The sequence below is a fragment of the Vombatus ursinus genome, unplaced genomic scaffold (assembly GCF_900497805.2).
Source record: "Vombatus ursinus unplaced genomic scaffold, bare-nosed wombat genome assembly UNPS02014768.1, whole genome shotgun sequence".
Taxonomy (NCBI): Eukaryota; Metazoa; Chordata; class Mammalia; order Diprotodontia; family Vombatidae; genus Vombatus; species Vombatus ursinus.
Window position 1 is genome coordinate 6,008,549 of NW_020954546.1, and position 23,269 is coordinate 6,031,817.

General features: G+C 40.1%; 1 protein-coding gene across 8 annotated transcripts in view; it reads right to left on the reverse strand.

Moving 5' to 3' along the window:
- The window catches only part of LOC114043160 (regulation of nuclear pre-mRNA domain-containing protein 2), a 91,208-nt gene extending 68,719 nt beyond the window's left edge, over positions 1-22,489 (reverse strand). For all 8 annotated transcript variants that reach the window (XR_003569066.1, XM_027862151.1, XM_027862150.1 and 5 more), the window contains exon 1: positions 22,291-22,489. Coding sequence is in view for 7 of the 8 variants with exons in the window: in XM_027862151.1 (XP_027717952.1) it covers positions 22,291-22,489 (199 nt within the window). In the remaining variant the exon portion in view is untranslated. The remainder of the gene's footprint in view (positions 1-22,290) is intronic.
- Positions 22,490-23,269: the final 780 nt, after the last annotated feature.

Below are 23,269 nucleotides of genomic sequence, written 5' to 3' on the forward strand. Positions count from 1 at the left end.
TGTCCAAACTGAAAGAAAAACCACTGGGGCAGAGCTCTGAGCCAATAACCATTTATTAAAAGGACTGGACCCTTCAACGAATGGGACCTCAGATCTTCCTCATGATCTGAGATGCCCCCTTTCCTGGGGGTCTTAATTTTATAGTGTTTGATACCCTGAGATTCAGAAGAGGCAAAGTAAAATACAGAGTCTCACTGGTTAACAGCCCTTGCTTTTGACCTTCCAGAAGGGCCAGAAATGATGTATCAGCATAGGTGGTCACAGGATGGGCAAGGCAATGGTCATCTCTGGTCATAAGATGGGCCCCTCATGTTGGGTGAGAGAAGGTGGTCTGGAGATACAAAAATAAGTTGGGGGTCTTACCCTATCATGTCAAGACATTCCACCATGCTGGGCATAGTTACATACTCATCATCCAAAAGGGTGGAGGTGCTCTAATCTGAGCACTCACGGTTAGGCTAGTGAACTCTATAATAACCAGTGAGCTTTAGAATCAGTTAGTGAAGAGTGAACCTATAGCTGTAGTTTAAAGTTTGGGACCTAATATAAGAGAGAATCTATTTAACCATATCTATTTCTATATCTAAAATATGTATTAATATATGTGATTCTAATACTCATGTTAGTTGATTAGACTGACTAAAAATATTAGGAGATAAGTATAATACTAATAATTGCTCACAATCACTACTGCTATGGAATCACACTAAGGGTGTGACAAGAATGAAGATCCTGCGAAGGAGAATGAGAGGAATGGTCAGAAAGGCAGAAAGAGAACTTAGAGAGCAGTGACATGAAAACCCACAGAAGACAGAGTGTATAGGAAGAGAAGGTGAGCAGCGTCAGAAGCTTCAGAGAGATCTAGAAGTATGAGGACTAAGAAGAACCATTAGATTTGGTCATTAAGAAGTCATTGCTAACTTTGGAAAGAGCAGTTTCAATTGAAAATGTGTAGTGCTTGGCACATAGCAGATGCTCAATGAATGCCTGAAAGTTGATTTATCAACCTGATGGTTGTCTAGAGTAGGATGATCCAAGTACCATAATTATCACCACTCTAATCCACCTTCTACTCAGCAATCAAACTGTTTTTCCTGAAATGCAAGTCAGACTATATCCTCCCCCATTCTCCTTATTCATTCACCCCAATGGCTTCATCCAGGAAAAGAAGAGGAGTCAACAAACACTTACTAAGTGCCTATTCTATGCCAGGAACGGAATTGAGTGCTGAGGATACCGAAGAAAGATATACAACAGTCTCTGTGCTCAGTGAGCTCACAATCTAAAGAAGGAAGATAAAAACTGAAAACCTGGGTGACCAGAGGGGAGTGGTGGTAGTTGTGGTACAGGGAGGGTGTATCTATAATTGGGATGGGAAAAGATCCTAAGGTGCAAGCTACAAAGTTTCATTTTTCTTGCAGAATTATGAGTTTCTATAGGTTATGAAATCTAGGAGATCAGGCAAATTGGAAATGATTAAATGTAAAATTCAGTTCCTGGCTTTCAGAGTCCTTTATAACCTCACCCATTTCTACATGTCTAGTCCTCTTTTATCTTACTTTTCTCCATGTACTCTAATATCCAATAATATTAGCCTCTTTGCCATTCCTCTCTCCATGTCCCAACTCTGAGCACTTTTACTAGCTGTCCCCCAGGCCTGGAACACTCTCCCTCATTATTTCTACCTCCTGGTTTCCCTGGCTTCCTTCAAGTAGCAGATAAAGTCTCACCTTCCATGTGTAGGTCCCTATGTTTTCCACTCATAGCACCTTCCCTCTGAGACTTTTTCCATTCATCTTGTATGTAACATGGTTGTTTTCATGCTGTCTTTCTTCTTAGATGTGAGCTCCTTGAGAGCAGGGATGATGTTTTGCCTTTCTTTGTATCTCTAGTGCTTAGCATAGTACTTGGCACATAGCAGGTACTTAATAAATAATAGTTGACTGTTTAACCTACAGAAAAGACAACTTGATGGAAGTGGAGGGATGTTGAGATTATGTAACATAGTTTTACAAGTTCATATTCTTACCTAAATCCTAAAAGCTGAAAGGTTCACAGAATATCAGGTTTGGAGGGACCACAGAAAAATCTCAAGAACTGAAAAGGTTTAGACAGCTCTAACTGCAAAGTGACACAGTGCATAGAGTGCTGGGCCAGGAGTTAGGAAGACTTGAGTTAAAATCCAGCCTCAGACACTAGTTGTGTGACCCTGGGCAAGTCACTTAACCCTGTTTGCCTCAGTTTCCTCATCTGTCAAATGAGCTGGAGGAAATGGCAAACCACTACAGTATCTTTGCCAAAAATAAAAAAAATAAAAAATGGGGTCACAAAGAGTAGAACATGACTCAAATAACTGAATAACAAAGTGCTAAGTAGTTTTTGCTTAATTACTAAATATACTTATTACTTCTTTGCAAATTATACCTATTAACTCTTAGGCCAAGCAGAACAACTTTAATCCCTTTTCCATATGATAATTAGTCCTCTATGGTCCCCAAGTCTTGTCTTTTCTAAGTTAAACACCACCAGATCCTTGTATGGCATAATTTTCAGGGTGTTATTACCATTCTGATAAATGTCTAGATGCATTCCAGTTTCTCAATGTTCCTTCTAAAATGTGGCACCTAAAACAGATCACAATATTCTAGATGTGGTTCAGAACTGCAAGCTACAAGTGATCACTTGAATGAAAATATGCTCCAAATAACTGACAATAAGAGGAATGAAAATTAAAATAACTTTGAGGTTTCACTTCATAATGCAAACTGGCAAATAGGGTAATTTTGTTTCATTCTTGTTAGATTTATTTTAATAGACACTTTAAAAAAACAAACCATGCTGACAGAAGATTATGGTTTCATATACTATCTCCCTTTTTGTTCTCCTTTTGTGTATCAAAATTTTTGCATATGTTGATGGTTGATGATGACGACTCCTAATTAGAATTTTTTAAAAAATCCAATGTCAGTTTTTCTATCCTCAGCAGCATTTGATACACCTTCCTTCTAGACACTCTCTCATCCCTGGGTTTTTGAGAGATTGCTTTGTCATGTTTCTCTTCCTGCCTTGTCACATGGCTTCTTTTCAGTCTCCTTTGTAGGATGGAACATCACCCATGTTCCACTTCTACGTGTGGCAGTACCCCAGAATTCTGTCCTGGGTCCTCCTCTCTTCCCTCTCTATATGATAAGATAGCAGAAGACTCTTAATTCTCTACATTTAGTTCTTATCTTTCTACTAAGTTTTATTCCCCTATCTCCAACTGTCTGTTTGATATTTCAATCTGAATGTTCCACAGCCATCTTAAAGCTAACATGTCCAAAAGGGAACCACTATGTTAGCCTCTAAACCTACCCTTTCCCATCTTAATGTTCCTATTTCTTTTGAGAGAACCACAATACTCCCACATTCACCATCATGGATGTGTGCGCGAGTACACACACACCTGCTTATCCATTCCATTGCTGAGTTTTGTTGGTTCCATTTCATCAACATCGTATAACATCTGCTACAGAACTTCAACTGGGCCCTCACTGCTGTTAGGCAATCCTTCTATACCTGCCTTAGTTACTCTTACAAACCTTTTCATCTCTCCTCGAATTTCCCATGATCCCACCTCCACACCACCCCCCAGCAGAGAACCTCACCTCATATTTAAAAAAAAAAAAAAAAAAAAAAGAGGCCATGTGCCAAGCTCCCTCTTTCTCCTCTCATTTCACTCATATGTATTCTACTACTATCTTGTCCTTCATGCCTACTTCACATGATGAGGTGTCCTTATTTTTTTTTACCAAGGCTAACCCCTCTACCTGCTCAAGCAATCCCATTTCTTCTTGTCTCCTCCAACAGATCGCCCCCTCTGTCATTCCCACTATATTATTTTCAGTCTCTTCCTATCTAGTATCTAAAAACATGCTTATGTTTCCCTCATCCTGAAAAAACCTTCACTTCACCCTCCCATCCCTGATAACTATGGTCCTATATCTCTTCTGTCCTTAGTGACTAAATTTCTAGAAAAGGTCATCTGTAATCCATCTTTTGAAATTATTATTCTACTGAAACTACCCTCCTCAAAGTTATCAATGATCTCTTAGGTGCCAAATCCAACGGCCTTTTTTCTAATCTCATTCTCCTTGACCTCTCTGCAGCCTTTGACTCTTTTGATCACCCTTTCCTCCCTGATACTCTCTCCTCTCCTGGTTTTCCTCCTACCTATTGACTGGTTCTTCTCTTTCTCCTTTGCTAGATCTGCCTCCAGTTCACACCCTACAACCATAGATGTCCCTCAGGATCCTCTTCTCTTCTCCCTCTATACTATTTCACTTGGTGATCTCATCAGCTCTCATGGACTTAAATATCATTTCTATGCTACTGATTCTCAAATCTACCTATCCTGCTCTTAACCTGACAGCCAATCTTACATCTCCAATTGCCTTTCAGACATCTTGAACTAGATGAACTACCTTGAACTATCTTAAACTAAACATGTCCAATGGAACTTATTATCTTTCCCCCTAAACTCTTTCACTCTTCTCAGTCCCTCAAGGCTCACAACCTAACAATCATTCTGGACTCCTCACTATGTCTCACCACCCTCTCCCACCCCAAATCCAAACTGTTGCCAAGAACTGTTCATTTCACCTTTACAAATATCTCTCCAATATTTTCCCTTCTCTGCTCTGACACTGCCACGGCTCTGGTACTAGCCTCATCACCTCATGCCCGGGTTACTGAAATAGCCTGGAGGTAGGTCTGCCAGCTCTCCTCACTCCAATCTATTCTCTATTCAGCCATTAAACTGGTTTTCTTAAAGCACAAGTCTGACCACATCAGGCCCCTACTCGATAGACTTTAGAGGCTCCCTATGGCCTTCAGGATCAAACACAAAATCTTCTGCTTCATGTTCAAAAATCTTCTCTTCATAAAGCTCTATGCCCCTCCTATCCTCCCAGTCTTCTTCTATCTTACTTCCTGCCAAGTCTTCTTGGATCTAGTGACTCTGGCATTGCTGTTTCATGAACAAGACATTTCTCTGGCTGTCCCCATGCCTGGAATGTTCTTTCTTCTCATCTTTGCCTACTGCCTACCCCCAACCCCTCTTAATTCTAGTGTCTTCTCTCTGTTAGTTATTTCCTATTTACCCTGAATATAGCTTATTTGTATATATTTGTTTGTTGTTTCTCCCATTAGAATGTGACCTCCATAAGGGCCAAGAACTATCTTTTACCTTTTTGTAATTCCACAAAAGGCACAGTGCCTGGCACATAGTAGGTACTTAAATGTTTACTGACTGATCTCCATCAGTCTTCTATCAATACCACAATCACCCAAATTTAGTCTTTCATTTCCTCTTAACTGAACAATTGTAAAAACCTCCTAATTTGTATCCAGTCTCTCCCTGTCTATGATCCATCCCCCACAAAGGTGCCAAGATAATATTTCTAAAGCAATGACCACATAAATACCCAGCTCAAAAACCTTAAGTGGTTCCCCAATCTCCCTAGGATAGAAGACAAAACCATCTGATTTGGCGTTTAAAGCCTTTCATAATAAGGTTCCAGTGTACCTTTTCAGGTCAACCACACATTATTCCCCTTCATTCACTCTATACTTCAGCCATATGACATATATGACATTCCATCTTTCAGCTCTACACCTCTGTATAGGCTGTCCACCATATCTGGAATGCTCTCCCTCTTTAGCTGTGCCTCTCAGAATTCCTATCTCATTCAAGGTTCGGTTCAAGTGGCATCAAGAGATTTATCCTGATCCTCCAAGTTGTTAGTGCCCCTCAACGGCACTGTATATACTTATTTTGTATATATCTTGTAGGTCTTTATCTATGAACATGGTATTTCCCTAGTAGAATGCAAATTCCCTGAAGGCAGAACTATCAGGTTTTGTCTCCTTAACCCCAGCACCAACAGTGCCTGGCATAAGCTAGGTGCTTACTATATGCCTACTGATAATCACGTGGGTAAAAAATTCGGTGGGAAGGAGGAAGAGGGGGTACAAAGGGATAGGATCAAGGGCAGAAGTACAATGGTTGGCCCGACAGTGAGAAAGATCTACTTTGGAACAAAACTGAGGAAAACAGGAGATGTGATACGGCAATCTGAGGTGTGGGAATCAAGGAGGAGGTGTTCATAATGAATGACTTTATAAGGTAAAAATTCTTGGCTGAGAAGAAAAGAGGGAGTGGTATATTGGTGGTTTGAGGAGAAAAGAAAAGGTCTGAAATGTACTATGGAGTCTATTATGTTAGTTAAAGATATGGAGTAAAAGGTACCAATGAGGGTGCAATTAAGATTAGTTAGCACTAGTATGTAGTAGATACAGACAGGAGGGTCGTGAAAAGAGAGGGAGAACAGGCTAGGTACCAAAGAACTAGAGAAGAGTAAAGATGTTCCTTATTCTCACATAAGGAAAGAAGAGTAGAGGCTGCCAATGACAGAATAGGAGTCTGATTTTGATCCCTGATAAAATTCTACACCATATTATTAGAGAACTATTTGGTAAACATGTGGAAAAGGAAACGATAATTACAAAAAGCCAGAATAATGCTATCAAAAACCTGTCATAAGAGACTAATCTAATTTCTTTTTCTGACAGATTTACAAGACTGGTTTGGTGGACTGATGTCAGGAAAAAAGCAAAAAAGGTTGATTCAAGGATAGCACTATTAGGTACATATTCCAAAGAAGTCAAAGCCAAAGCCAAAGATAGAGGACACGTATATACAAAATACTTAAAGCAGTACTTTTTTTGTGACAGAAAGAACTGGAAACAATGTGTATGTCCATCAATTAGGGAATAACTGAATAGCTAAACAGTTGAATAACTGAATAGCTGAAGAAATACTGATATATGAATGTAACATATTACTGTGTTGTAAGAAATGACAATTATAGGGGGCAGCTAGGTGGCTCAGTGGATAGAGCACCGACCCTGAAGTCGGGAAGACCTGAGTTCAAATCCGGCCTCAGACCAAACACTTGACATTTACTAGCTGTGTGACCCTGGGTAAGTCACTTAACCCCAATTGCCTAAAAAAAACCCAAAAAAACAAACAAACAAAAAAAAAACCAACAAAAAAATACACACACATACACACAAAAACAAAACAAAAAAAGAAATGACAATGATTACAAATTCATGGAAACCTGAAAGACTAATGCAAGTGAAGTGAGCAGAACCAGAACAATTCACACAATGACCACAATAAGTAAAGGAAGGCAACTCTGAAAGACATCAAAATTCTGATCAATGCAGTGACCAATCATTCTTCAACAAAATTGATCATAAAACTTGAATTCTATCTGTTGGTTCTCCATCTCATGACTCCAGGAATTCTCTTTGGCTGTTCCCCCACGTCTAGAACACTCTCCCTCCTCCCCTCTGACTACTGACCTCCTTGACTTCCTTTAAGTTCCAACCAAAATCTTAACTTCTACAGGAAGCCCAATCCCTCTTAATTCCAGTGCATTCCCTCTGTTAATTGTCTGCTATTTTAATCCTGTATATAACCTGCTTTGTAGATAGTTGTTTGCAAGTTGTCTTCTCCATTAGATTGCAAGCTTCTTGAGGGCAGGGATTATCTTTTGCCTCTTTTTGTATTCCCAGCCCTTAGCACAGTCCCTGGAACATAGTAGGCATTTAATAAATGTTTATTGATTGATAAACGTAAAGAATGAGACACTTAAAAGTTTATAGTTTTGAGAAAAAAATAAATAAAATTTATAGTTTTAGGGGTATAACAAATTTCCAAGGAATTGCTGTTCAGTCTTTTTCAGTTGTGTCCCAACTCTTTCACAACCTCATTTGGAGTTTTTTGTTTTGGAAAAGATAATGGAGTGGTTTGTCACTTCCTTCTCTAACTCATCTGACAGATGATGAAACTGAAGCAAAAGTTACATGACTTGCCCAGGGTCACATAGCTAGTAAGTGTCTCAGGCCAGATTTGAACTGGGAAAGATGAGTGTTTCTGATTCCAGGCCCCGTATTCTATCCACTGTGTCATCTAGCTGTACCAAGTTAATAGAATTAGAAAAAATAATTTAAAATTTTATTTGGAGGAAAAAAAGATCAAGAATCTCAAAGGAAATAATTTGTGGTATAATGTGGCATTAAAGGCCCTTTACAATTTGACCTAAATTATCTACCTCATCTCACTAATTAATCCTTCATTATCAACATCATAAACAATATCTGATATGCCCATTATACCATACATTATTTACAAAGTACTTTATATCCAATTATTTCATATAACCTTTGTTGACAACTCTCTGAAATAGGTTCTGCAAGTATTATCTAATTTTTCAGATAAAGAAATAGAATCAGAGAAATTAAGTGACTTGTTCAAGTTCACATAGCCAGTAGGTGGCAGATACTGGAGAATATGAATCTATATCCTGACCATAGATACAATTCTTTTCAAAACATTACACCACTGGAAAAACTATATTTGAACCTGAGTCCAGTCAAACTATTTCCCAGAACATAACACTCAAATCAGAAAGTCAGAGTCTATACATATTTATTAAGCACCTACTATGTGCCAGGCTCTGTGCGAAGCAGAGAGGATGCAAAGAAGGGCATAAGACAGTTCCTGCCCTCAAGAATCTCACAATCTAATGGGGGAGACAACAGATTTTTTAAAAGCTAAAAAGGAGGGGGAGAGGCTACCCAGGGAGAGGATTAGGGATGATGAGACTGCAAGCCAGCATGGGAAATGATTTCAGGAGGTATGAGTTTTCTAGATGATTTCATCTGATGAATGTCTGGAGATGATAAAATACAAGAAAGTAGTTTGGTGGGAAATGATAGCAATTTCCTGGATGCTATCCTTAAATAGTGGAGGATCTGGGAGGAGCTCTCCAAAGCCCATCCTCCACTGTTCTCCAATCATATTTCTTATATATTGCTGCCTCTACCTTTGTTCATGCTGTTCCCTCTTTTAGAATCAACTCCTAACCTCCACTTGTTGAATCCTATCTAACTTTCAACAGCGCAAGCCAAAAGTAATTTCCTCTACAAAACCTTTTATTATATTTTGAGCTAGAAGTAATCTTTCATTCAGGTCTGACCATATCCCTTCCCTACTCAAGAAACTCCAGCGGAACTCGTTATCCATAGAATCAAATACGATTATTTTGGCATTTAAAGCCTAAACCCAGTTCTATTTGTTACAAGGGATGGCTCTCTGGAGAGGACAGAAAGTTATATTTGTAAATAAAGGTGATATAAAAACAAAAGCTATCAATAAAAATTTAAAACAAAACAAAAACAATCTGAAACTCATCATTCTGTAAAATAAAACCAACTGGGAAACACATCTCCTCAGATCATTTCCTACCTGGCTCATGACCTCATCATCCCCTATCTCCTTTTTACCCTGCTGGGTAACCTCCCCTACCTTCAGCTGTTTTTTAAAACTGTTGTCTCCCCCATTAGACTGTGAGCTCCTTGAGAGCAGGAACTGTCATATCTTTCTTTGCATCCCTAGTGCTTAGCACAGTGCCTTGCACATAGTAGGCACTTAATAAATATGCATCAACTCTCACTTTTTGATTTTAGTGATGTGTTCTGGGAAATATTTGACTGGACTAAAGTTCAAATACAGCTTTTCCAGTAGTGTGATGTGAAAAGGACTGGATCTAAAACCAGAAAACGGATTCGCATTCTTCTGAATCTGTCACTTACTAACCTACATTACTCACCATTAAATCTACAGTCCAGTCAAACAGACCTTGCTTTTCCTCACACACAATATCTTGCCTTCTAAATTTTTATTTGTTTCTAAATGTATTTATATTCTGTCCTTCCCAAATCTTTTCCTCATCAGAGAAAAAAATAAACATCAACAAAACCAGACCCCAAAACAAATAATAAAACTTATCATAAATATGTATAGCCCAGCAAAATGAATTCACACATCAGCTATGGCCAAAAATATATGCCTTTCTGCAGTTTTGGTTTATTACTTCTCTGGCAGAGAAGGTGAGTTGCACATTTCATCTTAAATCTTCTGGTTTTTCATTATGCTGATCAGAGTTCTAAAGTTTTCAAAGTTGTTTTTCTCTATAACATTATTGTCATTACATAAATTGTTCTCCTAGTTTTCCTCATTTTGCTCTGCATCAGTTTATAAAAGCTTTTCTAGTTTTCCTTGGAAACTGATCACTTAGTCATTTCTTATGGTCCAGTCAATATGTTCCTATATCATAATTTGTTTAACCAAACCCTAAAAGAGAGACTACAAACTACAAAAAGAGTGACCATAAATATTTCTGTACTCATTTGTTCCTTTTCTCTTTCTCTGATCTTGTCTTGGCCTTTTCACAAGTTTCCCATGCCTGGAATTCATTTGCTCCTTAAATACCCCTCCTTTGAATCCCTAACTTCTTTTAAAGTTCTGCTCAACCATTACCTTCTTCCAAATAAAGCCTGTCCTGATTCTTCCAGTTGCCAGAACCTCTCCCCTCACCTGTATTACCTTGTCCCTAATGTGCCATAAATTGTCTCCTCCAACATAATTTAGCAAGCTCATTAGGGGCAGAAACCATCTCATTTTTAACTTTGCATCTGCAGTGCCTAGCATAGTATCTGCATACTATAGGTGCTTAATAAATGTTTACTGATTGAAATTCTGAATTACTAAAGTATTTTTGTCATACCAACCTTGGCTCTTACATACTGATGTTTACATGTCTTTTCTGCTACTAAACTTCTTGAAGGCAAAAAAAGTATCTATATATCTTCAGCATAGTGTCTTACACATCTAAGCACTCAAACACATCTTGGTGGCATGAAAGCACAAATTCTTTATGATATATTTGGCCATATGAATTTTTGACAAAAATTCCTTAAGAAAAAACACCAGCACATTAATATTGATTCATCACCATGTATAGAGAACTATCAGAATACTCATAGCCCAAAGAAGTCAGTGATAAGAAGAAAGTTTCCATATACACCAAAATATTTGCTGCAGCACTTTTTTATGAGAGTAAAGAACTGGGAACATGGCCAAATTGTGATACATGAATTTAATGGAATATTTCTGTGCTGTAATAAACAGTGAGTATGATATATACAAGAAGCATGGAAAGATTTGCATAAACTGATGCAGACTGAAGTAAAGAGAGCCATGAAAGTAACGTCTACAATGACAACAATGTAAATGAAAGAATGATCGCAAAACAACCAAAGGCTAAATGATACAAAAGTACAAAAAATTAGCATGACTCCAAAAAAGAGATATGAGAAAATACTCTCATTTCACTCCTTTGCTGTGGTCATCATGGTTTAATTAGTTTTGCTGATTTTCCCACCTCTTCTTAAAAAAATTCTCTGTTCCATGGGATGGCTCTCTGGAAAGGGAAGGGGAAGCAATACTGGGAGAAGTTTTAGTGATGTTAAAAAAAAAAAGCTATTAATAACTTTTATATATAGCACTTATTATGTGTCGGGCACTGTGCTAGGTGTTTGCTTTATCATTATGATCTCATTTGATTCTCATAATAACCCTGAGAGATAGATGCCATTATTACCCCCAATTTACAGATGAGGAAATTGAGGCAGACAGCAGTTAAGCGACTGGCCCAGGGTTATTCAGCTAGTCAGTGCCTGAGGTTAGATTTGAATTTAGGTCTTCCTGACTCCAGACCCAGTGTTCTATCCACTATGTCCCTGAGCTGCCTTGCACATATTGATAAAAACACATTTTTAAAAACCAAGTTATGGTACATGAATGTAATAGAATATTACTGTGCTGGACAAACTGACAAATATAAATACAGAGAAACATGGAAAGGTTTGTAAGAACTGACGTAAAGTGGTATCAGCAGAACCAAAAAACAATATACACGCTGCAACAATGTAAACGGAAAGAACAAGAAGCAATACAATTGAATGCTACAAAATTATAATGACCAAGCTGGGACTTCAATAATAAATAACAGAAGGCATCCCCCTACCTTCACTGTGGAATTCTACATCTATGTCAGATGTGTTAGTAGTTTTGCTGAACATCTTTCATTATTGGTATTCTTATCGGTAAAATGAGAGGGTTGGTCCCAAATACCTCCAAAGCCCAGCTCTAAATCTTATGACCCAATGACAGGTACAATGGGAATAATAATAATCCTTGTCCCCATCTTCCTCATAGGGTGATCTTTGCTATGAAATGATAATGTATGCAAACTTTCCCCCCTAAAACTAAAGCAGTAAATTTATATCAAAGCTGTTATTCAATTACTCTGTAAGTATTTATGGAAGCTCCTGCTATAGGCTAAGGGAGGTAGGATGATAAGTTCCGGGAGTATAAAGTAACATGTGTCCCTGCTCTCTAAGGAGCTTAGATGGGGGGGGGGGGGGGGGGGAAGAGGTGCAACATGTGAAAACGTAAAAATGTATGCAGAATATATACTGTGTAGTTTTGGGAAGAAGAGAAGTAGAAGTGGGGTGGGGGTGAGGGTGAAATAAGGAAGGGCTTTATGTGGAATGTAGTTCTTGAAGGAAACAAGGGATTTCAAGAAATGGAAATGAGGAAGAAGAGAATTCCAGTCATGGAAGAGTCATAGTTAATGGGGTATCACGTGTGTATTATAGCAAGCAGACAGTAAAACTAGAACACCTGGCACATGGAGGGGAGCATTGTAGAAGAACACTGAATTTGGGGCCTAGTTATCAAGACTGTCAGGCCAAAAAAAGTATTTACATCTGATCCCAGAAATTGAGAGGGAGGCTCTGGAGTTCATGGAGTAGGGAAGTGACATGTGCTTCAGGAAAGTCACCTTGACAGCTGTGTGGAAGACAGACTGGAGTTGGGACAGACATAAGCAAAAGATGCTGTGATGAAAGAAATGACAAGACTTAGCAACTGATGGTATGTCGGGTGAAGGGGAACGAGGAGACGAAGACAACATCAAGATTGCAAACCTGGGTGACTGGAAGGATGGTCATGCCCTTGACAAAAACAGGGAAGTTTGGGAGAAGAATAAGTTTTGGGAGAAAAGGTAATGAATTCTGTTTTGAACATATTGAACTTGAGATGCCTAAAGGATATCTAACTTGAAATGTTTCACAGGCAGCTGCTGATATAGGACTGGAGTTCTAGAGAGAGGGTAGAGTTAGAAATACAGTTCTGGGAGTTATTTGGATAAAAATGATAACTGAACCTGTTACACTGTCCCTGTAAAAATCGAAGGAAAAAAAACCAACCCTGAAATATAAAATTTCTCAAAACAACTTTAATTCTTACCAGAGTACTTTTTGAAAAACAGAGCAGCTTTGGAATTATTATTTCTTATTATAAAAAGAAGACATAACTCTCTCTATGCCAAACCATACAATTTTCATGTCTAATAACACACTAATACAACTAAAAATCAACATAATGATTTGATGTCCTGACAAACAAATGTGGAACTCCAAGCCAAGGCAGTGTGAAAATACGTCCTTGTGGTGAATTTTATTGACATCACTGAGTTCTTTACACATACTAAACTATTAAACCTCAAATCACCATAGGAATCAATAACTAAAGGTGTTTTTCAGATGAGTGAAAACAGGTAAATTGCATCTTATAAACAACTAATTCAGACTTTCCACCCAGAATGAAAAGTATGCTGCCCAGCTCTACCATACTTACTACTTCAGCAAAACCTTGAAGTTCCCACCAGATTGAATAATGATCAAGAAACTGATGAGAAACTATAACGACATCATCCACCCTAGAATTGTACATAAAAGTTGCCAGAAGTCTGTGGGCAATAGGAAAAGGGACCAATCAAGCAAAGTGAGCACTGTGTGATTAGAGATAGACCAGGTGTGAACTTTGCAAGAATCTATATCTGGTGGCAAGAGTAGAGGACTCCCCCCCCTACAAAACCCTGGAGCAGTGACCTTGGAAGCCCCAGAGAGACCACGGGCTCTGTGGTCTCTAACATTCTGTCCTAAGATACATGTGGGGGGGGAAGGGGGGATGGAGAGACAGAGGCAGATCCCTGAACATCTAGCATGCTCAACCTCAAAGGGGTGGGGCGGCGCCTAATCCCAGGAGGTAGAGATCAGTATAAGAACCCAGGGCTACACCAAGAAGGCTGACCAACTACTCAAAAGTATAAGAGGGAGGAAGGGAGGGAAGACTGATCCTAGCACAAAGTAATAATTCAGGAACTAAAGCTGAAGAAGGTAGCACATTTAAAAAAAAAAAAACATCACCCAGTATCAAAAATTACTGCAAACCCAGAGCTTTCTTAAAGGAGGGAGCACAACTGCAAGCAGAGACCCAAAAGGAAAAAATGAATTTTCCAAAAAGACTACATGAATATCTAAAGGAAAAGAGGCAAAATAGATTTTAAAAAGTTTTTAAGGAAAAGAATTGGAAGGACAATGAGAGGCTTAGAGGAAAAAGACCTTGGGTAAAAAAAACCTTACTCAAGAAATGGAGTCCCTGAAACCTAGAAGAAAGCAAATAGAAATCGATGACTATCTGAGACAGTAAAAAAAATCACAACAACATCAAAAGAATTAAAAGATACAAGAAAGTAGAAGATACTTAATATTAAAAAAACTGACCTGCAAAACAAATCAGGAAGAGAATTTAAGAATCATTGGGTTCCCTGAAAACAATGTTTTTGTTGGTGTGTGTGTGTGGTGTTTTTTTTTTTTTAAGCCTGGACACTATGTTTCAAGAAATCAAATGAAAACTGCTCAAATCTATTAGAACCACAGGGCAAAGTAAAGATAGAAAGAATCTACTGATCACTTTTCAAAAGGAACTCCAAAAGGAAAATTTCCAAGAATTTCACAGTCAAAACCCAGAACTCCCATGTCAAAGGAAAAATACTGCAAATGTACAGAAAGGAGCAGTTCAAGTACCAAGAAAGCACAGTTGAGACCACATAAGAGCTGTCAGTTTCTACTAAAAATGAGAGATTATACAATATTCCGAAAGGCAATATAGGCTTACAACCAAAAATAGCTTACCCTGCAAAGCTAAGTATAATTCTGAGAGGGAGGAAGGAGGCAAATAGACTTTTAATCAAATAGGGGTCCTTTAAATATTTGAGATGAAAAGACCAGAGATATGTAGGAACTTTGAAATACAAACCCAAGAGTCCAGAGAAATCTAAAAGTTATTGGAGCAATGGAAAGGTCTATATAATGTGGTGCTGACTAAGAACAATTCCAATAGGTGGAAGAGATACAAGTGTCCCTTAAAAACCTTAATGTATTCAAAGGGTATTGAGAGAGTCAAATAAGAAAAACAGAGATCCTGAGGGTAGAGAAAAAGAAGTGATGGTAAAAGGAGGAATATACTAATGAATTGTATGGAAGCTAAAATGGAAGCACAGACCAACAGGACAGCTCTGAAAGCAACGTGGAATTTATTATGGAAGTCCTCTTGTGTTCCTTTCATGCATCCTAATCAATAATTAACCCTTAATAAAGGATATTTTAATTGATTGGCCAGGGCCAGGAAGTCAAACAGAGTTTTTTATGTTAACTATTCATGAATGGCAGGAAGCTCAGACAAGATAAAACTATTTGGAAATGAGGGTAAAACCTCAAAATATCAACCTGGATCCCTAAATAAATTCAATACTACTTTTTTATTTATATATAAACCTTCTCCTCACTGTCCAAACCCATTTGTTGCTAAAATAAAAATCATTTTAGGGAAGTCCAATTAGGCATATTCTATCAGAATTTTTCTAGGTGGTTAAAATTTCCTTTAAATAAAGCTTAGTCACTATACAATATGACTATGCTTCTGATAAATGTCCTGGTGCTGTTTCAGGAAACAGAACTGCCACACAGTTTATTTAGTCCAGAATTTTGGACAGATCTGTAAAACTATATTAGGAATAGTAAATAGGAACTAGACCTGTGATTTCTGTGGAATAGGACACTCCCTCCTGGCACCTTCTCTGCCATGTACAGTCTTGAAGAGTTGCCTACAGTCCTGATAGGCTAAGTTTGCACAAGGTCACACAGACAGGAAGTGAACCCAAGTCTTCCTAGCCCCAAGGCTAATTCTCTATACACTACATCATGCTGCCTCTTATATCATAAACAGATATTATTAATGATATGACATTAAAAAGTACTTTAAAATTTACAAGTTTCTTCAATATAAATTATTTTCTTTTGATTCCCACAAAAACCTTGTGTGGTAACAGTTTTATAGAAATTTATTGTTTTCATTTTACAGATGAAGTAACCGAGGCTGAGAGAGGTCATCGTTGCACGTTTGTAGTATCAGAGGTAGGATTTCAACTCGGGTCTCACTTGTGTCCAAGGCCAGCGTTCTTTCTCCTACACTCATTTCTTATAGGCTCCTTCAAGACTGAGGGGAGGAATGGGAATGGTAGGGTACACGTATGTGTACAAGACAAGGTCTTTCTACTGGTATCAAAACAACCTGGTTTTTGTTTTTGTTTTTGTTTTTTTTTGCTGTTTTTGGTGAGGCAATTGGGGTTAAATGACTTGCCTAGGGTCACAGTTAGTAAGTGTCAAGTGTTTGAGGCCGAATTTGAATTCTGGTCCTCCTGACTCCAAGGTCAGAGCTCTATCTACTGTACCACACAGCTGTCCCCCAACCTGTTTTCTTATAAATTACCACAACATTCCTTAATTGTGAGTAACATTACAACAAAGTATTAAAGTATTTCCAGGTGCATAGACCATATGAACAGTTAAGCAAGATATATCTCTAGCACTGTCAAAAAACACAGAATATCTTCTATGAGTCTATAAATTCATGAAATAATAGATGGCAGAACCCAAGTATCTAGATGGGAGGTAAAGGACAGTTAGAAATAGAGAGAAAGTATCTAAGCTTATGGAAGATAGGAATTTAATAAGTCAGCTTTAAGTTTGGGAAGCTAGTCCAGTGTAATCCTGAGAATAGGAATTACGAGACCAGATTTCTTCATTCTTTCTGTAGTCGGGGGGGGGGGGGAACTTATCATAGATTCAGGGTAAAACTATGAAGAGGACAAAATTCTCAGAGCTGGGATGAATACTAGGTCAAAGACAAGCTCAGGAGCTGGGTAGAAAGAGTCAACAAGCCTTTATGAAGGACCTATTTTGTGACAGGCACTGGACTAAGCTTTGGAGATACCCCCCCAAAAGACAGTCTTTACTCTCAAGATGCTCATAGTCTAATTGGGGGGACAACATGACAACAATTATAAACAAACAAAATATGTAGCAAATAATTTTGGAATAATGCCGGAAGGGGGGCAGGCAGAGCCCGCTGTGCTACGCACTGGAGGACTGGGAAAAACCTTGCAGAAAGTGGGGCTTTAGATAAGACTTGAAGAAAGCCAGAAGGAAAAGAGGAGGAGGGAGAGCATTACAGGTGAGGGATCTGCTGGGAAAATGCTCAAAGTCAGGAAAGAGAGTATCATATTGGGGGAATAGCAAGAAGGGCAGTGTCACCGGATCAGAGTACAGGGAGGGGAGTTAAGAAGGGGCCAAGTTACAAGGGGCTTTAAAAGTCAAACAGAAGATGTTCTATTTGATCCTGGAGGTAATAAAGAGTCACTGGAGCTTTTTGAATGGGGAGTTCAAGGTATAAATTGGTCAGACATACTTTAGAAGGATCTATTTGACAGTTGAGTGGAAGATGGACTGGAGTGGGTAGAGAACTGAGGCAGGGAGAAGCATTTGAAACTAGAGATGTCTAAGGAAAATTCATCTAAGCTGAAATGTATACTTCCTATATCTTTTCATTTCTGTAGTAAAGTAGATTTTGTGGCATTGAAGATGGCTAGCCTCATAATGTGTTACTGTTAAGGTCTTCCTATGAAGACGGGGAAAACTTTCTGTATTACCTGGACGAGTCACACCACTGAGGTGTGATGGTCAGAAAGGTCAGAAGCTTGACTTGTCAGCCATCGTACTGATCTATTAATAGTACATTGGTTACAATGAATTTATCATAATTAATAATCCTGTATAAAGAATACTCATAGTCTGTGGCTACAATGTGGTCATTCTAAAATTAAAGTGTCTAATTTTATTTATAGAAAGAGATGGAACGAATTAACAAATATAACATTCTACCACTCAAAACAATTATTTATCAATTCCTCTCACCCATCCCTACTCCAAACATAATCAATCCCAAACCAAAACAAATCAACACATTACAGAAAAGATACAAGGTTTGGAGGATACCTGAGGGCAGAGGTGGAATGAGAATGAATGAAAAGCATTTATTTAGCACTCGTGAGCACTATGCTTGTCAGAATTTCCATTTCCCTCTAGTAAGCTGTTTAGAGCATTTGATCATAAAATCTTAGTGCTGGAAAGAACATGCATCTAATACAACTCCGACCTAAAGCACAAGTTCCCTTTCCTCAAGGAGTTTATTCAGCCTCTGCCTGGCAGCCCATTCAATTTTTTTGGATGCCTCTTATCAAGATGGTCTTCCTTATACTGAGGCAAAATAAGTCTCCCTATAATGTCTACTCATTGTTTCTAATTCAACCCTCCAAAGCCACACAGAACAAACCTATTCCCTTCCACCTGACATAGGCAGACAGATTTGAAGTCAGATGAACTTGATTCAAATATTGACCTTTCTACCTATTGCCCGTGTTATCCCGTCTGGATCTCACTTTCCTCATACACAGAAATCGTGTGGGGGGGGCAGGCGGGGTCTGCAGTGTGGTTTGGAACAGATGATGTTGAAGAAATACTGAAGTTGATTATCTTATGTACCCTTTAAATCATGCAATCACATCCCCAAATCTTCTTTTCTCCAAGCTAGGCACATTCAATTATTTTTGCTGTTTCTTATAATCTGGTTTTGAGCCCCTTCATCTCTAGGACCATGCTCCAATATGTCTTCAACTCCTGTCAGTTATGAATGTAATCTGTAGCAGTGAATGCATAATACAAATTGGCTACAATCTGTGTGAATGTCCAGGACATGCCACAAAAACAATAACCAGTAACGGTAAAGTTTGTTTATTTGATTTTTGAAGGAAAGTATTGTGGGCTGTGGAAGCAGGAATAGTTGGAAGGATTTAACAAAGTTAAATTTAACAAAATTTAACAGAGCCAGAGCCTAGGTCCACCAATACCTTTATCAGTCACTTTTCTTACTAGCCTAAATAAATTATCTTGAAATTAGAACAATTCAGTGATTCTTCAAGCTTGGATTAGTTACTTCCCAAAGTGATCATATATGCTTCAGATAGGTAACTTAGTGTAGGTCCTCCTGCAACCTGAAAGAAAGCAGCAATCACCTATGGCATATAATTCAGGGTTCCCTAACACATCCCTCTTTTCCTCAAAACCTCTTTCCCCAACTTGCTTCATGATGCAGAGATGCTGAAATTCTTTTTAACAGCAAACTCAGCCTTTTATTCCACAACCGGAGATAAGGTTTAAAAATGTAAATATCCCTGGAAGTGATAATTGAGTTCCCATAGTCTTAGTAAGGGTAGTTAGGTATCAGGAGAACCTGAGTTCAAATCCAGCCTCAGACACTTACTAGCTGTGTGACCCTGGGCAAGTCATTTAATTATGTTTGCCTCAGTTCCTCATCTGTAAAATAAACTAGAGAAGGAAAAAGCAAACTAGTCTAGTATCTCTGCCAAGAAAACTCCAAATGGGGTCACAGAGTCAGAGGTGACTGAAAGGACTCAACAACAGTCCTAGTAAGGTTAAAATGACTGAAATAGGACAATGGTTGCCAGAAAAAAAGGAACAAGGGAGGCAGGCAGGTTAGAGAGGGGGTATCAAGGCAGAGACAAAGAGAGGTGGACGGTGCCAAAGATAAACTTCACTTGTTCAGTTTTGTGTATAGTTGGCCCCAGAAAGCAGGTTGAGTTTCAAAGCCTAATGGCGGAGTTAAATCTTCAGTATCTTTTTCAAAGTGTTTAAAAGCAAGGTTAAAAGTTATTCATTAAATTTAAATGCAACATCACTACATAAATCACTCCCGAAAAATCATCATTATCTTCTCAGAATAACTCCATTCTGTAGGTGGTCCTCAAAAAACCAGTTTATAGGATCATAGAATTAGAAATGGAAGGAAGCTCAACGATCAGTCCAACCACTCATTTTACAGAAGAGGAAACTGAGAAAGGAAAGAAACAAGCATTTATTAAGTGCACACTATGTGCCAGACAATGTACTACTTGCTTTACAAATATCTCATTTGATCCTCACAACAACCCTGGGAGGTGGGTGCTACTACCTTCATTTTACAGTTGAGGAAGTTGAGGCAGAAAGAGGTTAAATGACTTGCTCAGGGTCACATATGGGGCAGGCAAAGATGAACCCAGGACTTCCTGACACCAAGCCATAACCTCTACTCATGCTGTCTTCTTCAAGAATGCTACGTATAATTTTACTTACCCCTCCCACCCCCAAATGAAAAGCACTTGAAAGAAGTAGAAGTCGGCCTGAATCAATCTTCTTCTACTCTTTAAGAAATACTACTAGTTCCCTCATTGACGTGCCATAAAACAAAAAGCAGACCAGGGGCAGAAAAAGTAACATATAATCACAGAAATGCATTTCATCAAAACCACACACTTTAATAAAAATGTCTTGTGATCCCAAAAGTCACAGGTGAGGATCAACTGGTTCTCTAAAATACAGTACTTTCTTACAATTGCAATAAATTTGGTGGGTTTTTTTTTCAATACCCAGTCCAAATATAGGAATATTTTAGTCATGTTTTAACGTAGAATGGAAGATTATTCATTTAAAAAAACATTTATTAAGCACTTACTCTATGCAATATGCAAAAAATAACTATTTTCAAAATATCATCTACAGATCACCTAGAGTGTTAGAAATTAAAGTTTTACTCAACTTTATTAGTCTGAGATACCATATGTTAGTATCATTTATCAGAGTGACTTTTACTACCCAGGAAGGGAACAACTTTTTCAATCTATCTGAGCACACAAACGTAGTGACTACCTCAGCAATCCTGTACTTTACTAGTAGTACTGCGTGATTACCAAGGTAACCTGGAAACACTGCTCCCAACAACAAACTTGCAAACAAAGAAGCACTAAGTTTTCAGCCTCTAATTCTGTATGTTTCCCCTCTCCACCGAAGGACCATAGGAGCAACCAGAGTAAGGATAAAAAATAACTGAAAATTTTAAAAGTGAGTTTCCAGATTATTTGTCATCATTTTGTTGCCCAAAATAACGACGACCTAAGACACTACTGTGCATCTTTTATACTTATGGACCACATTAACCGAAATAAGTATCAAAACCAAACCACACCACACCTAGTCTGCTTAACTATAATCAGCAATGGGGACAAGTTCTAGAAATAATGCAACAAGGAGCATGAAATTCCAAAAGGTCATTTGCAGACGGCGCTGGAGCTTGGATTAAGTCTTCTCTCACAGGGTAGCTACTGGCATCAATCATACTCTCCCTTTCTATAAGATTATGACATTCCTGCAAATACACCACTTATTGACAGTTTTGAAACTCCAATTCAAGCAGTAATATGAATTTCATTGTATAGAAAATTCAAATAGAAGGTAATAAGGATGCCACCCTTGGAAAAACGTATCTTCAAAAACGGTTTTTTCTGTATTTGTTCACCTAAATCCATGGACAGGAAGTGGGCTTAAATACTCTTATAAAAACTAAAAGCTGTAGGAATGAGCCTGAATAAAGCATCTCGGGTGATGCAAAGTTTAGATTTCCAAGTTCCATCCAGAGTAAAGTAACTGAGCAGATGGGTAAGGCCAGGGTTTGGGAACTCTTGCAGTGGCCGAGGGCTTCACCTCCCCTCCCCCCCAAGCCCCGAGATGGCCCCCTCTGCCCGCCCCCCCCAGCCCCCCAGGTGTGAAGTTGGCGGCGCACAAAGAAGTTGGGACGTTTCAGGGGCCGGTGGGGGGCGGCCCGTCTCGTTGGGGCACCAGAGATCGTAATCGAGCACGCCGAGGCCCAGCAAAACAAACGGGCACGAAGCCGTTGGCTTCCCGCACGCTTCCCGAGCTGCGGCCGGCTCGGGAAGCGCCGTTCCGAGGCGGGGGCACCTGCAATCTATCTCTATCCGGGCCCCGCGATCCAAGGTCACCCACGCCATGCCCGGCCCCACGGGAACCGGACAGCCAGGCGCCCACGGCCCGCTCCCGCTTGGGGATGGAGGCAGCTGTGGGCTGGGGAGAACGCCCGGCGCGGCCCCGGCGGGCCCTCCTTCCGCGTCCTCCCCTCCCTGGCCCCGGCCGGGCCTTCCCTGCCCTCCCGTCGCCCCGAACCGGCGCCGGGCCACTCACATCTGCGAAGCCACTTCATCCAGTGGTAGACGATGGTGCTGTGGTGCTTCTTGTTCTCGATGCACCAGGACGACAGGCCCTGGATGGATTCCATCGTGTTGGTCACCGACTGAAATTTGCGATCCAGCGAAGATTCCAGGGCCCCAGCCGACGAGGAGGCCTTGCTGCCGCCGCCTCCGCCGCCGCCGCCGGCCGCCATCTTTCCGCCTTGCACAAGCGCTGCTGCTCCTCCTGCGGCGGCGGCGGGAGCGGGCAAAACAATCACTGCGGGTGCGTGCAAGCTGGGGGCTGTGAGGGAAAGAGAAAGCGGGTGCACGCGCTCGGCTGGGCTGGCGGTGGGGGCGGGAGGACCGGGAGGGCAGGCGCCGGAGGCGGCCCCGCGGCGCTCAGGGGGGCGGCCGAGGCGGCTGCGAGTCTTGCACTTTGGTCACTTTGGAAGAGGGTGTAGTGTTTAAACCAGTCCAGGGCCAGAGGAGGTTCGCCCAGAGGCAGGGGCGTACGAGGCCTAGAGCAATGCCCTTCTAAATGTCTGGCCCGAGAGGCGAGGGTTTTAGAGCGCAGGACTCCGCTTCTAGCAGGGGCCTGACCGGCACCTTGCACTCATAACCCCTTCCCAACAAGAACCAGGGTGTCCCGTGGGACGGGGGATGGGAGTTTGTGTCGGGCTCTTAACACTACCCGACTCCTCACCCCCACCCCCTCCCCTCCGAAACACTCTCTCAAACCCCTTGCAGCCCTCGTACGAGCCACAAGACTACCCAGCCAGAAATTTTTTTGCAACGCAACAGCAACAGCGACAGCAAGATTGCCGCGCATGCGCTATCCAGCCCCGCCTCCCCTTCCTCTTCAGTCTAGAGGGAAGGGGAGGAGTGGAGGCGATGCACTTTGACCAATCGAGAGAGAAAGACGGAAAGCGCGCGCTGAAGCCCGCACACGCGCGAGAGCAGAGGGCCCCCTCCGACTCCTTCTGCGCCTGTGT